The 16,842-nt window shown below is 42.2% G+C and overlaps 1 protein-coding gene across 1 annotated transcript; it reads left to right on the forward strand.

Moving 5' to 3' along the window:
• Nucleotides 1–8,283: 8,283 nt before the first annotated feature.
• LOC4324818 (coronatine-insensitive protein homolog 1a-like) lies at nucleotides 8,284–11,984 on the forward strand. Its single transcript, NM_001405443.1, has 3 exons — nucleotides 8,284–9,119; nucleotides 10,283–10,757; nucleotides 10,838–11,984. The coding sequence occupies exons 1-3, from the start codon at nucleotides 8,614–8,616 to the stop codon at nucleotides 11,642–11,644; spliced, it is 1,788 nt and encodes a 595-aa protein (NP_001392372.1). The 5' UTR covers nucleotides 8,284–8,613; the 3' UTR covers nucleotides 11,645–11,984.
• Nucleotides 11,985–16,842: the final 4,858 nt, after the last annotated feature.

Raw genomic sequence — 16,842 nt, forward strand, 5'->3', positions numbered from 1 at the left:
CTCGTGTGGTACTTCGTCTAGAAATAAGCATTTCTCCTCCCTATGTTCCTAAATACTCCCATCGTCTCACTATTAGTCCAATTCTAGCTTTTATTTTTATCCTAAAATATGTATAACTTACCATACTACTTATCACATCAATCACATCCCATTCAAATTTATCTTCACTTTACCCTCAACTACCTTCCCACTTCATACCATCTCTCATTTAATAGGGGTGTTTGGGTAATTTTCTCTCCCTCTTATTTTTCTCTCAATCCCTTACAGTGGGAGAGGCGCATCCAATGGTCGCGGACACACTTTGTGCCACCGCGTCGCTAGGGATGATGCTGCCATCGTTCGCTGCTAGGGATGAAAACGGAGAAAAAGAATATGGATAATTCTTGGATAGTTCTGGTATGGATACTATAGCAGCCCTCCCTCCAGAACCACGCAGCTCAGCCCGACTGACGGGCGGGCCCACTTACACATATCACTCCACTTACACTTTCGTCCTCGCTTCGTATAAAAGGGTTAACTCGAGAGTGGCATGGTTGGAGAGACAAGGTCTCATAAGTTGGTTTCACCATTGCTAAACTAGTAAGGTGGTACTAAACATGAGCACACAGCTCACATGGGCCATACAAGCCTCGTCCTAATTAGGCCAGGATGTTACAGATATGAATACGAATACAGATATGGTATCGGAGTTTCCGACGTATTCGGATATCCGCTGAAGCCATGAGACAGACCACATTTCTTTATAACTCTATAACCTTAAATCTACCTTTTTAGATTTTAATAGTAGTCCATCTCTTAACACCAGTCCTCACTGTTAATACAATTTAAACTTTAAAATATTTTTTTTATAAATTATACTATATTTTATATAAAATGAGCTAATTACAAATGATGGTATTTGTTACTATTAGATGTTGAGGTGGTTTCCGTGTTCCGAGAAAAAAAAATTTCTGTATTCGCGTCTGATCATATTCGATCCTTATCTGTATTCTAGATAATTTATATTTGTTTTCGTATCCAAGCTATTCGTATTTGTTTTCGTATCCGACAAAAAATATAAAAAATGAATATGGTATAAGCATTATCCATCTGTATATGCTCCGTTTTCATTTCTACTCGCCGCGCCACCGTGTCGCCGGAGCAGCGTCGACCTCTTCGCATCCAGCTTTTGTGGAGGGAGCAAGTGAGTTAGTAGGAGGATGGGGAGGATGCCACTGGTTGGGAAGATGGGGAGGAAGGGGAAGGAGGGGGCGACAACAGCATGGAGGAGGCGGAGGAGCGAGCAGTGTTGCCAGCGGTGTCCATTGTGAGGAGCTTGTTGGCGCTGGTAGGAGGGGCTCCGTGTCCAACGCGCACTCAAGGAGCTGCTTCCAACCGACACTGGCGAGTCCACCGCTCTTGCATATCCCCGCCGACAAGGAGAGGGGCAGGGAACAGGGATCAGGAGGACGACGGCGACGGTGACCCCACTGCCGTCGCCGGTGGCCGAGATGCGTGCCTTCCTTGTTAGTTGCCGCATTTGAAACGAGATGGGGAAGAAAGAAGAAGGGAGGATGAAGGAAGAAGATGCAACTGACATGTGGGTCCCATGTTTAGGGGTATTTTGGTCTATGTGATGATGGAAAACGTGACAACGATGGCATTGTTCTAATTTTGTGCAATTTTGAATGGCATGGATACAAATAGATAAATTGTAATGATATTTATCTAAATCGACATATTTGCAATGACATGGATCCAATCAGTCCTAATTGAAATCCAATGGATCAAAAATCGTAGGAAAACTGCAGGAATGATCGCGATGGAAAGACACATGAAAACTGCAGAATGAGCGTTTGGGTAGCTTACATGAAAAACACAAATAGTTTTCTAAGAGGCTTGACCTTATGTTGGAAATCCTTCAAAATCTATATGATTTGAGACAATCCTAAGAAATTTCAAAGGAATGTGGAAGAGTTATTACTTTGTTCCAAATGACCAAATATGAATTCTTCCCATAGAAATTGAATCCTTTAAAAAATTCCTCGAAAATTTCTTTCCTTTCAAAGGAGCCCTAAATATGTTGGACTCCCGTAAATTGAAATTAGTATACATATACAAAATTTCAATTCTATAAAAGCTTAGTTTTAAAAAGGAGTGATTGGCAGTTTTAACAGAGATTAAGGTTGAAATGAAATTACTTTGATGTACTTGAGACGTGGAAAGATCACGTCTAGCAATGTAGCAATATAGGAAATCATTAGAGGTGGTTGGATTGAGAAATTATTAATCTAGAGATGTTTTGCGGACATATTTCAAACACTGAAAATGTTTATATTTGTGGTCGTGGGGAGTAGCGTTCATTTAGTTGGTGGCATATGCCTCGGACTCGTAGTATTGTGAATCATGAAGGCTTGCATTTGGAGGAAAAAAAATGCTAAACCTAATTCAAATCTATCTTATTAACTTATTAAAGTAATGAAAAAAGAAGCTCCCACGCTCGCTCTCATGGTTTAGAAATTCTCATATTTATCGGAGAAAAAGAAAAACATAGCCTATATAGAAATACAATTTAAAATTACTGAAATTAGGAATTAAAAAAAGAAATATTGCAAGAGTAGACTAGAGACTATGCTGGTATACAATTTAAAATTAATAGAAATTCGGAATTAAAAAAATAAGAAAATTAAAATTAGGTTAGAGTCCAAATAGAAATACAAATTAGAAATAACCAAAATTCAGAACTAAAATATAAAGAATATTAGAAGAAGAGTACAGAGTCTATATAGAAATACAATTAAGAAAAAAAATAGAAATTCGGAATTAAAAATAAGGAATATTAGAAGAAAAGTATAGAGTCCATATAGGAATTTATAATTAACTAAAATTTAAAATAAAAACAATAAAGTTAAAAGTAGAGTTTAGAGTCTATATAGAAATACAATTTTCAAATAACTAAAATTAGAAATTTAAAAAATGAGAAGAAGAATACAAAAGTAATTAAAATTCGAAATTAAAAAAATAAAGAATATTGAAAGATGAGTTTAGAGTTCACATATAAATACAATTAGAAATTTTCAAAATTTAGAACTAAAATAAATAATATTGGAAGAAGAGCCTAGAGTCTATATAGAAATACAATTTACAAATAACGAAAATTCGAAATTGAAAAAAAAATATTGAAAGACGAGTCTAAAATCAATATAAGAATACAATTTAGAAATAACTAAAATTTGATATTAAAAATAATCAATTACTATCACGTATATATAATACAATATGAATATTACACATTAGTAGTTTAGTAAAGTTAGTACAAAATTTAAAATTATGTTGTCATTTTAATATATTTTAATAATAATTTGAGAAAATATATATACTATTATATGAGAGAAAATATAATGATGCTAGCCGCGCAATCTGCGCGAGCCATCATGCTAGTTTTATTTAAAATCAGTGATAGTAAATTTGAGCAAGCCATGACGGAAGTGATTTGGACGTCTCACCCTTCAAGCATGGCAGTTCACGTTTTCTCCCCCTAAGAAATTAACACAGGCTAAGAATTATCATGACACAAGTTGAAGTCATAGCTTCTAGTGATCGAAATGATTCGGACGTCTAACAATTCCAGCATGGCAGCTCACATCCCCCCCCCCCAAAAAAAAAAAAATCAACACCGGCTAACAATTATCATGGCATAAGTTAAAGTCGTCGCTTCTGGTCTCTGTTTTTTAAAAAACCTGCCAAATAATATCGGAAGACGATCAAACCGGAGCACATTTATTCAACAACCACCGTGCCATAAATCATGCATGTACGACTTAGGGTCTTAATTAACTCTTACTCTAACAACTGGAGTACTATTATACTATAGCATTTCTCAAGAAAATGAAATATACATTACGCCGAGACAATCCCCCCACAGATGCACCGGGAACTTGAATTGATGAAACACGGCCATGAGACACCCATCTCCATCCCTGTCTATCATGAGGAGTAATTCAGCAGGCCTATCCCAGCGAACATGCAGATGCCGGCCAGTGACAGTATATGCGATTAGGTCCTTCCTCCTAGCTGAGCTTATCATCTCGTCTCCGATAGAAAAATAAATAAATAAAAAGAAACTAAACTGATAATCTCATCTCCATAGAGAAAAAGAAAAGAAAAGAAACTAATAACCTATATCTTGTAGGCACCTTAGACGGCAACGCTTTGCATTTTGCCGTTAATCCGATTCCAAGGTAGGTGGAGATTAAGTTTTTTACATATTAATATATGATTGATTGAATTTTAATTATTATAAACTTGAAAAATAGATTAACATGATATTTTAGAGCAACTTTTATATATAGAAAGTTTTCGCACGAAACATACCGTTTAATAGTTTAAAAAGAGTGCCACGAAAATTTTAATTTTCATCTAATTTCTGTTGAAGAAAAGAACTGGGCCATAGTGCGTTTCCAAAGTCTTTCAGTTTGCCGCTTGGGTCACCCGTGAGGCCGTGAAGCGTCGCTGTCGTCGCCGCGGCGTCCGTTCAATCCCCTTCGTCTTCCCCTCTCCCGTCGAGGCGCCGACGATAGCTTCTGCGATCTGTTGGGGGAAAATGTCAGCGTTGGGCTAAAGTCCAACGATCTGCATGGCCGTATCGTATCGTATGGAGTAACCGCTCGAGTCCGCACAAGCTCGGAGTCGGGGGCGTAATCATGTCGAGACTTTCAGGCTTCAGCAACAGAAAATGTTAAGCTAAACACGCAAGTCAGTACTCAGTAGTACTACGATTGATGCATTAGGTCGCATAGGGGATACGTGTCGTCTGCACAGTTTTAGTGCGCTTGGATGATTAAATTTGAACGGACGGTCCATTGTCCTCTTTAGTACGCGGGAATTAATTCTAACATGAAAACTCTCATCTGACTTTTAACTACGGACTAGAGTAGTTAGCTTAGCTAGTACTCCCTCCCTCCTTCCAAAATGTAAGAGTATCTTTAACGGTCTTTTTATCCAACTCTTTAAGTTAAATTTTAGCAATTTTAGATAAAAATGCACTCCAACAGACTGCTGGCCAAACTCGGCCTCGCGCTGACCAACTTTGGCCAGCCAAAATCGCCTCTCCAATCATGGGGCCCATACCTTCCCCCTCCTCCCCTCAATCCCCCTCCCAGAATCCCCTCCGAAATCGAGCGACTCTCCATGCCCCGCTGGCGCTGCCCCTCCACCGCGCGACGATGGCGCCTCCTCCCTCCCTCCCTCCGCTGCAAGCTCCGCCCGACCTCCCTCGTTTGTAGCGGATGCTCCGCTGCCACCGACGCCGGCCACCGCACATCGGCGAGCCGCCTCCCGGCCGCTATCGCGTGGACATCGTCGCCATAGTAGAGGATGGTTCCAGTGGGAGAAGAGAAGGGGAGAAAGAGGAAGAAGAATAAATAGTAGAGGCTGACATGTGGGCCCTAATTGTCATATGCTCGTAATAGAGAAGGTAGATGGAGAGACTGTTGGAGTGAGAAATGAGTTTGTCTTGACAAATCAATTGGAGAGCTGACTATATAGGTGTTTGAAGAGTCCGTTTTATAGAGACTGTTGGAGATGCTCTAAGATATTTTTTTTACCAAGATTAAAGAACAAAATAACTTATCCCCATGTAACAAAACAGAAAATTGTATACATACCTGCAATTAATAAATAAGTATTAAGATGAATGTTTAGGTTCCAGTCAATAATTAATTTAGCACATACTCCCGCGTCTAAAAAGAACCCAATCCTCGACTCATATGTGACCAGATTCATATTAGGATAAGTTGTTCAGTAGTTATTAAGGTCGAGAAGAAAAACTTTGATGCCCCTTGTTAAGTCAACGATGGTTGAAGGTGGAAAGAGTGGTTAGGGATAAAGATGAAAAGAAATTTGAATGCGTGGGAGATGATCAATACCATGCTCTAAATAGTGTTAGAAACACTTATATTTTAGTATAATTTTAAATGTTAAAAGTGCTTATCCTTCAAAATATAAGGAATTGCTTGTGTTTTGGAAAGCTAGAATGTACGGCTTGTTTTATACTAGTAGAGTACAAGGCTGTGTTGCATATCTGCGTTGATTGGTATGGAATTATCATATTTTGGCACATTCTGAACAGAAGCAAAGAACCAGCCAAAGAACTAAGTTATTGAACATTTTTTTTCTGAAAAAAGGGAGCAGGATGTGCTGATAAGTCTGCCTGTTCAAGTAATGTAGCTTTCACCTTTCTGTATCTGAACTGATGGCACTTTTGTGGTGCCTTGACGTCCCGTCTTGATGCGCATTCTGCCATTCACAAATTAATTTCTCTAACAGTTTAGGGTACTCTTTCCATCACATTAGAAAAACGTAGGATACGATATATCCTAATATTATAAATCTATAAATAGATTGATGTTTTTTTTAATATCGGTTGTACTCCAATTGCTACAGTAGGGGTGCCCCCTCAATTCAGATTGGTGAATGTTATTTTTGACTTTCAACCGATTGTGATTTTAACCAAATTGTGGTACATTTTCACCAAATATATTTCCACTGTGTTAACATTACCATCCCAATTTATTTTTCTGGATACCATTAGCATGCCTTTAAAGAGGGCTCTTGAAAGAGACAATTTTCGGGGGGATTTACACCTGAGATATGTATGCGTGTAAATATGTTAAGAAATATTTACACTAAAGAAGTTGTGTAAGATAATGTAATCATACGCCTTAGGCGTTCGGCAGCTTGTTTTCCCAACTACACCTTCTTCTTTTTTCACGTGCACGTTTCCCAAACTGCTAAACGATGTATTTTTTATAAAAAAAATCTATATGTAAGTTGCTTTAAAAATTATATTAATCCATTTTTCAGAAAAAAAGTTAATATTTAATTAATCACGTGCTAATGAACCACCTCATTTTATGTGTTTAGTGTGTACTCCCTCCGTCCCATAATATAAGGGATTTTGAGTTTTTGCTCGTAGTATTTGACCGCTCGTCTTATTCAAAAAATTTATGCAAATATAAAAAACGAAAAGTTGTGCTTAAAGTACTTTGGATAACAAAGTAAGTCACAAAAAAATAAATAATAATTCTAAAATTTTTTGAATAAGACGAGTGGTCAAACAGTACAAACAAAAACTCAAAATCCCTTATATTATGGGATGGAGGGAGTACTACATAGAATAACAAATATCATTTTAATATTTTTTTACAATATAATTGAGTTATTTGGTAGTATCTTTTTTGTGTGTAGTCATAACAAGTGTAAATGTTACTACAAAGGGCTGCAGAAACTCTTATTCCATGGACCAAGTAAAGACCCAAATATTTTTACGAGAAAAGGGAGGGGAAAAAAGAAGGAAAGAAGAGATGAAACATTTGACATGAACTAAATTTTGTTCGGCAGTTTACATCATGGCACAATTGAATATGACCTTGAGTTACCGAAGTCTGCGTCGTTTTGTACTAGTTACTATGAAGCCTTTATTATGCGAAGCATTTCCATATGCGAGGGACCCCACTCATTTTGTTTATAACCAAAGGTGTTAGCAAGATAGCGACGCCATCCAAACATAACAACTAGTAGTAGCTTAAATATTAAATCGATCATAAGTATATCAAGTAAACATGTTGTTGCCATAATAACCGTATGCAGATGGAGCCCATCTATTCCACAGCTAGCGTTACTTATACTTCCTAAAACGATCCCTTCTAATATAATAAATTTGTACAGTTTTTTATCCAAATTTATTATAGTAAAAGATATCACACTCCGTTTAATTGGAGGGAGTAGATCAGTAGATTGGTCTCGTCCTATCTTAAGCGGCCGTGGTCCAGTGAAAAGGATGCCTCCGTATGAAACAGCTAGGGCAGAGCCAGCCAGCAACAACAAGCAGCGGCCGGTACGCAATAATGGAACTCTCCATAAGCCAAGCAGAGGAGAGAGCGGTGCGGATGCAACAGAGTACTGAGAGAAAACAGAGTATTTTACGCACTGTTGTCGGCTAGCTGTATCCGTTTGCGTTTCAGGGTAAATCCATCCATCATCGATCCATTCATGGTGGTGGGCTGCTGGTGGTGGTGGTGGTGCTATGCTACAGGTTAATTTAGGCGATGCTTACGTGATGCTAACACCCAGTTAACGTGGCTAGGGCTACGCTAAGCAAGGAGCATTGAATTCGATCGATATGTTGGGTTTTTTCTCTTTACTAGTAGCATGCCATCTAGTGTGCATCTTACGTAGTGGAATATTATCGGGCACCCAATATTCGGCTCGCACAAAGCTCCGAGGACGAGGAGGAGGACGACTAATTTGGCAGCTCAGCTCACCTGCACGGCTGCACTGTGCTGTGCCCGGTGGGCGAAGCCATTTCACCCGCGGGCTTACGTGGCCCGGCACCACCGGCCGAGCCGTGCGGGGAAACAAGTAAACGCTCGCTCGCTGCGTCTCCGATGCCCCCGTCCCCGCCTGGCCGCTGCTGCTCTCTCGCTCTTCTCCCTCCAATAATTCGCTTGCCCTCTGGTGGCTCAAAGCCCAGGGAAATTGATGGAGAAGAATTGGGGTAGCCCCATGCCACCTGGTTCGGGCTAGATCTCCGGCGAGACGGCCGCTGGGAGCAGCCGATCCGGCCCCGATCCGATGGGTGGCGAGGTGCCGGAGCCGCGGCGGCTCAACCGGGCGCTCAGCTTCGACGACTGGGTCCCCGACGAGGCGCTGCACCTCGTGATGGGCCACGTCGAGGACCCGCGGGACAGGGAGGCGGCGTCGCGGGTGTGCCGCCGCTGGCACCGCATCGACGCGCTCACGCGCAAGCACGTCACCGTCGCCTTCTGCTACGCCGCGCGCCCCGCGCGCCTCCGGGAGCGGTTCCCGCGGCTCGAGTCGCTCTCGCTCAAGGGCAAGCCCCGCGCCGCCATGTACGGGCTCATCCCCGACGACTGGGGCGCCTACGCCGCGCCATGGATCGACGAGCTCGCCGCGCCGCTCGAGTGCCTCAAGGCGCTCCACCTCCGCCGCATGACCGTCACCGACGCCGACATCGCCGCCCTTGTCCGCGCCCGCGGACACATGCTGCAGGAGCTCAAGCTCGACAAGTGCATCGGCTTCTCCACTGACGCCCTCCGCCTCGTCGCCCGCTCGTGCAGGTAACCCAGGAGTTCTCTCTTTCTTGTACTACTCATCTGTAACAGTGATTTTTTTTACCTCCAATACTTGCCTAAGCGAAAGTTAGCAGCAGCAACTGAGCAGTTGGTCTTTTCCTCATTTAGAAGTTAGGGTTGATCTGGTGGAGGTGCTAATTTTGTTGTTAGTTGGTGTTCCTAAATGGAGTAATGGATAGTAGTGACATGTTCTTAGTGTTCTAACATGGGCAAGCAAAGTTGAGCCAACCTTGCTCACTTTCTGGTTCACAAATTCCTCCCCCCCCCCCCCCTCGAGAAAGGAGCTGTCACAAATTAGCTTCCACAGTCCACTCGTGACTGGTTGAGGCCATAACGCACCGAATTTCAACAGCAAAATTTGTGAGCATTAGATGCGCACAAGATTTTTGCCTCAATAGATTTGTGTGGTTCTTTCGTTTACCTACTTTCATTATTTCATCTAATTGTGTACTTGTTGAGCTGGGTTTGAGAAGAGTCCCTAATACATAAAAACAACTTATAAGAGGTAGCAAGTCTGGCATAAGCAATCTGCTATAATTTGAGGCAGACCCATAACGGTTGGTCATATATCTTTTACCAGGAGTAAGTACTATTGTAATGGTTGGATTGTACTTGAAAAGGACTACCCTGTTCCTCCTTAGACATATTTGGAACCAAAATACAGTTGCAAGTTGGGGATTATGTTGCCGCCTTGCCGGTCAGTTATATCATGCTCCGATTTGTGCGGCAGTATGTCTTGTCTCATGTTTCTTGTTAACTTTGCTTAGTTTGACTTTGAGTTCGCAACAATGATGTCGCACCAATTATCCGTTAAAAAAAATTTATAAAGAACGCAAGAATATTTTGTGCTAAAGGTATATATTTATTTTTGAGACCTAACTTGTGAAGTCTGCATGCATATGGAGATGTGTGGGGTGGATGACCAGTAATACCTTGTGTGGAATGCATGTATGGGATGCTTTGTGATGGTTGGAAGTACTTCACAAGTCACTACACATCTACTATGAGTTGCTATGTTTCTTGACTTAAAATGTGATTCCTGTTCTTTCCTCCAATATATATTTCTTCTAACAGCAATTTCTTCATGCTCAATGCTAAGATTACATGCTATCTCTGCAGTAACATGTCATTCTAAATTATGTCAACAGATCCCTGAGAACTTTATTTCTGGAAGAGTGCCATATTACTGATAAGGGTGGTGAATGGCTTCATGAACTTGCTGTCAACAATTCTGTTCTGGTGACACTGAACTTCTACATGACTGAACTCAAAGTGGCGCCAGCTGATCTAGAGCTTCTTGCAAAGAATTGCAAGTCATTGATTTCATTGAAGATGAGTGAGTGTGATCTTTCAGATCTGATTAGTTTTTTTCAAACAGCCAATGCGCTGCAAGACTTTGCTGGAGGAGCATTCTACGAGGTAGGAGAGCTCACCAAGTATGAAAAAGTTAAGTTCCCACCCAGATTATGCTTCTTGGGGCTTACCTACATGGGAACAAATGAGATGCCTGTTATCTTCCCTTTTTCGATGAAACTCAAGAAACTGGACTTGCAATACACTTTTCTCACAACAGAAGATCATTGTCAGATTATTGCAAAATGTCCCAATCTACTAATTCTTGAGGTAATATTTCCTGTATACAAGCATTGATTAATTGTGTTTGAATTAGTATATGCCATATTACAACGAGATGTCCTCAACAGGTGAGGAACGTGATAGGAGATAGAGGGCTAGAAGTTGTTGGTGATACATGCAAGAAGCTACGAAGACTCCGAATTGAGCGGGGTGATGATGATCCAGGTCTGCAGGAAGAGCAAGGAGGAGTTTCTCAGCTAGGCTTGACAGCCGTTGCTGTTGGTTGCCGTGAATTGGAGTACATAGCTGCCTATGTATCGGATATCACCAATGGGGCCCTGGAGTCTATTGGGACTTTCTGCAAAAATCTATACGACTTTCGGCTTGTGCTACTTGACAGAGAAAGACAGGTAACAGATCTGCCACTTGACAATGGTGTCTGTGCTCTGTTAAGAAATTGCACAAAGCTTCGGAGGTTTGCTCTCTACCTTAGACCAGGAGGGCTTTCAGATGATGGCCTTAGCTACATCGGACAGTACAGTGGAAATATCCAATACATGCTACTGGGCAATGTTGGTGAATCTGACCATGGATTGATCCGTTTCGCAGTGGGCTGCACCAACCTTCAGAAGCTTGAATTGAGAAGCTGCTGCTTCAGCGAGCGAGCTTTGTCCCTCGCTGTACTGCAGATGCCCTCCCTGAGATACATATGGGTGCAAGGATACAGAGCATCTCAAACAGGCCTTGACCTCCTGCTCATGGCCAGGCCTTTCTGGAACATCGAGTTTACACCTCCGAGCCCTGAGAGTTTTAATCATATGACAGAAGATGGAGAACCCTGTGTGGATAGCCATGCTCAGGTTCTTGCCTACTATTCCCTTGCTGGAAGGAGGTCTGACTGCCCTCAGTGGGTGATCCCCTTGCATCCTGCGTGATTGTAAATATGTCAAGCTGTGTATACCTTCCTATCTATCCCTGGGGCATAAGCATGGCCTTGTATGGTTATTGTAAGAACCTTAGCTTGCCACCTTTGTGATTGTGCCCGAATAAGCTACTACTAGTACTTTAGCTGGGGTCTATAGTGCAATAAGTTGTTGTCACTTGTTCTACGTATCTAATCCTAGGAAGATGTATACTAAGTTCCTCTGTAACTGTAAGAGTGATCTGTGCTTTGGTTGCGAGATGTACATTGTAAGTATCAGAAATCATGTGTTACTGGTTTTTTTGCCATAATATATGCCTATATAAGCCGGGAGTTTGGTGCGGTAGTTGCATGAAAATGGCATCCCAAAGACTCATCAACACTAGGTGTGCAGAAAACAACGGCGCCGCCGCGAAGAACCAAGTGCAGCATCCTCCACCATGATCCAGTAATTTCCGCGACAATGACCATCCGCGCACAAAGTTGGCCACGGGAAGGGGTTCCCTGCACGTAGCGAATAGCGAGTACTTTCACCGATCCTCAGTGGCAAGCAGGCGACGGAACGAGTGGCGGAGCGGCATGGAATTTGTGCTGCCGCCTACCCAGTGACCCAGTGAGGGACGCCGGACCGCGACAAGGTCGCGTACATGGCATAAAAGAAAAGCCGCTGTTTGGTGATGACTAATAATTTAATGGTTACCAAACAAAAAGCGTGCATTTGAGGCTGCCACAAAATTTACAAAGTGGGGGGCGGATTTCCTCGTCAAGATAAGGACGTCTCTGTCGGCTTGTGTCCAGAGAATGAACTGAACGGAGAAGCGGCTGATCTAAACATGCCAAGAGTTGGTCCATATGGGAGAATGTACCTCGTCCTCGTGTCTCTTGTTACGCTACTCGAATACTTGTCCGCAGCCTAGCGTGTACCTGATCGCGCATTCTATGAATGAAAGTCGCCCTCATGTGGTTTGGGTTGTTTGGTGGAGTAGTTTGAAGAACAGTCTGAAAAAAGCCACTGCTGTCGAGAAGCATCAAGGAGAAACAGTTCAGGTTGCTGTTCATGTCTTTTGAAACTGATCCAAATTGCGCCCCGAGTTGTTTTCCAGCTTTTGAAAGCTGGTGCAGATCGTATTCGAATTTGCAGATTGTTAAGGGCGCGTTTGGTACCTTTACGAGGCCTTGGCCTGCTCAATGCAGATCATTGCCAAGTATCAATGAAAATGGATGATATTACCTCAATTTCATATTATAAGTCATCTTAATTTTTTTTCTAATCAAACTTTTTTAAACTTGGCTAGGTTTACAGAAAAATATAGTAAAATTCTCAACACAAAACAAATATACTATCAAAATATATTAAATGTTAGTTTTAATGAAACTAATTTGGTTTTGTAAATGTTGCTAATTTTTTAATAAACTTGATAAAACTTTAAAAGTTTAATTAAAAAAGTAAATGTAACTTATAATGTGAAACAGAGGAAATACTTGATCATTAGTTATAAATAGACATGTATCAGCTAGGCCCGGCTCAATCCATATAGAAGAAACCAAACAACTAAAAGAGAATGCACGCATAAAATAAACTAGTGAGAGTCCATGTTGGAGCTAATAAGTGTGTCTAGCCAAGCCACTAGAAATTCCTACTTTATTTATTATCACATTGTACTTCTACCCAATTTGGAAAGCTACTTATGTTGATAGTGGTTACAACCAAACAACTTTCTAGAGTGCCTCAGAATGCATATGCGTTGGAGCATGAAACTCCTTTAGTGGAGATCGTATACTCCCTCTTTAGAGATTCGGCTAGGGGACAGTTCCAGCCTAGATCCCAATCAAAGAGTGATGAACATAGGGGATTATACAAGTTCGGGCTACACGGATACGTAATACTCAACTCCTGTGTGTGTACTATGGATAACCGTGGATGAGTTACAATAAGATAGGAACTTTGCAAGTGTGTTAATTGCTAGCCATCGTATCCCTCTATCCATTGGACTGGACTCTCCTTTTATAGATTATGACTGGACTTTCCTTTTATAGATTAAGGGGCATTCACAGTGCCGTTACATAGGTCTTTGGATGGGGCTTGTACCATTAAACATGTCATGATTGGTCTTATTGAAGTCCTTCGATCCGGATGGAGGAATGCTTTCTCGTTGGCTGAATGAGAAAATGTGCCAATAGTCAAAAAGACGCATGCCCCTGTTGATCGTGGGTCCACCAGGGTGACACCTTCCACAAGCGCTCCCATGTTCTAAACGAGATGGATGGACGACTCACACCATATCATCATTAATGCGGGGGAGTTGTTGGCCAACTTCCTCGCTGATGAGGAGCATATCTCGACTAGGTATTTGTAGATTATGAAATTCGTTGGAACCAGGGTATACACGAGATTAAGGTAAAAGAGATGGGAGACATAGATTTTTATACAGGTTCGGGCCTCTTAACTAATAAGTAATAGCCCTACTCCTGTTGGTTGAAGCTGGTGTTGCCTTTAGATATCAGTATCACACGAGTACAATTTATTTGGGATGACCTAATCTAGTCGATGTCGGTTTAGCACTCACATGTAGTCAATGTCGGTTTAGCGGCATGGAGCACTCACATGTGGTCGATGACTAGCGTAGTCAGCTTCCTCGAATATGAATTCAATGAGATTGGAGATGCCTCTAGATCCCTCATGTCGACCTTTGTGGATCCTATGTAGGATCGAATCACAAGAACTAAGCCAACCAGAGGGGGGTGAATGGTTGGTATACCCAAAAACTGAAAACTTTTAGCGGAAACAAAAGTTACCCTCGAAATCGACGGATCGCAGTCTGACCGAAGTGAATGCGCCGATCTGACCGCCTGATGAACGTCGGTCTGACCGAGATCGAACTCCGGTCGAACCGCCGAGATCGCCTGCTACTGACTCCTGTCGTCGCCGGTCTAACCGCCGTGTACCCGCCAGTCTGACCGCCGCGATGCTGCCGGTGTGCTGCCGGTTAGACCGCCGAAACCTGGTGAAACTCAAATCGAATAACTCTTAAAGTAGATGACGACTTTATTGATTCTCTCTGTGTTTACAAAGTGCACCAATAGCACTCTTTACAAAAATTTCGACTAAACTCGAAACCCTAACTCAAAACTCAACTCAATTGCTCTCTAAAACGATACCGGGAAGCCTCACGCTCCCCCTCTATTTATACCCGAGGTAGGCAGCCTAAAGCCACGAACCAAACTCATACTAGGAGTCCTAAATACCTTAGGAAACCCTATAGTACAAGAAACAAACTTTACATAACCAAACGTACCAAATTTGGACACCTTCCAAATTCGACTCTGCATCCCATACGCACACAATACCTCCATCGTATGCCATATAGAATCTCCATCAACCACGTGCATCAACTCTAGCCTAAGTATCCCGCATGATCTCTGACCACCACGGACATCGTCTTATCCCCAAGCCGACTCCCGGTTCATCACCGCAAATACTCTCCTGAGGTATCGAGTCACCTACACATAAAATAAACAAAAAAAACCATATTTCGAGACCAAGCTATCTCCAACTTGACTCATTAGTAGCAAACAATAGTATTACATACGTATAGTATCCATTTAGAAGCCATAATCATGAAATAATCACGGATATCCAAACAAACAACCTGAAACCGAAACCGACACAGCGTCGGCCGGTCAGACCGCGGGCTGGCCGGTCTGACCGCGCGCATACTGCCGGTCTGACCGGCAACCACTGCCCGGTCTGACCGGACCCAATTCCAGCAGTACCTGTAGATTCACCTGTGAAATCCAATCATCTCCAAAACCACTTCGTGAATAAATTCCAAATATCAAAACCAATAATCTCCGATGCCAATTGTTCATCACATAATAATAATCAAAAACACCTTTGATTTTACATCCTATACTGGGTTTATCATCTGTCCTTGTCTCCCCCCTTCTTCTAGGAGGTCTTGTATTTATACTCTTGGATATTCCCTCGTCCAAGTAGAACTAGGGATGCAAGTATGAATACGATCCGAGTAGAACTATGCTTCTCTTTCCTTGTCCGTAACACCTTTCGTATATGAGACATTATTCTGTATAAGACTTGGTATATGGTGAGTCCCGCCGAGCCCAACCCAAAACTATTAGGTATGTCTTATCTATAGCACTAACACTCGTCCAGTCAACTTTGTCCTGGCATGACTGCACACACCAGGGCAGGGGCGTGCTCGGACCCTTGCCTCGGACCCAAAGACATCGGGCCCCATCTCTAGGCAGCCATCGTGTCCTATCTTCATGCTATGAAGATGTAGATATTATATGTCTCTTGAATATGTAGATATTGTACGCCTCTGCTTGTATCACTCATGCCCCAATGACCCGAGGGAATAGGACCCCAGCTCTCGTTCCTCCAACAGTATGCATAACAAGACTAATTCGACATGTCCATTGTCAACTAGGCTTGCTTAGGCACTATAGAATATGCTCACTCCTACGGTAGTAGTCCCACCAAACATACTGGCGCACGCACATAAGCTGCGTTCTTGAATGGGTGTTCTTTTGAATTCAAGACGCTACATTTGTACTTGAACCATTGATGTGTTTGATCGAAACGGAGCGGAAGAAAGCGCATGAACACCAAACATCTTTTGTGGGGCCATACAATTAGAGGAGACCAATCAAACACCGTGTCAAATTTAGATACATGTCGACCTTGTCGCCACCACTACAACGGGGCATGCTTTAGTTCACAGCCGTGACTACCACTATCATATCTCTCGAGTGAACTCACAGTGGTCTGTTCGATGACATGCTCGACTTTACCTGAGCTCCATCTCCATAGACAATCACAGATGATGTCAAAAGCATCACTTAGTCATGTACAGAGTAAGTACCACCATCGCCACTCACCATTGAGGAGTAGAGTAGGCATACACGTCACTATGTGTGTGAGGAGGAGGCATCAGCTTGCAGAGAAAGAAGATTCAACCACAGTACATAACAGAGTCCATATTGCTTACGATTTGGAAAGTATATCAATGAGGTCATGAAGAAACTTACTCATAAAAAATGAGGTCATGAAGAAACTTACTCATAAAAGCGATGCATCTATCTTCCCTACTCGCATGTCTACATGTACGCGAATCACCGGCTCATTTTTTTCCTTCTAGTTCATGCTTGATACTCGCACAGCAGCAACAGATGAATATAAACAAGCGT

This window comes from Oryza sativa, chromosome 1 (genome assembly GCF_034140825.1).
Source record: "Oryza sativa Japonica Group chromosome 1, ASM3414082v1".
NCBI classification, from domain to species: domain Eukaryota; kingdom Viridiplantae; phylum Streptophyta; class Magnoliopsida; order Poales; family Poaceae; genus Oryza; species Oryza sativa.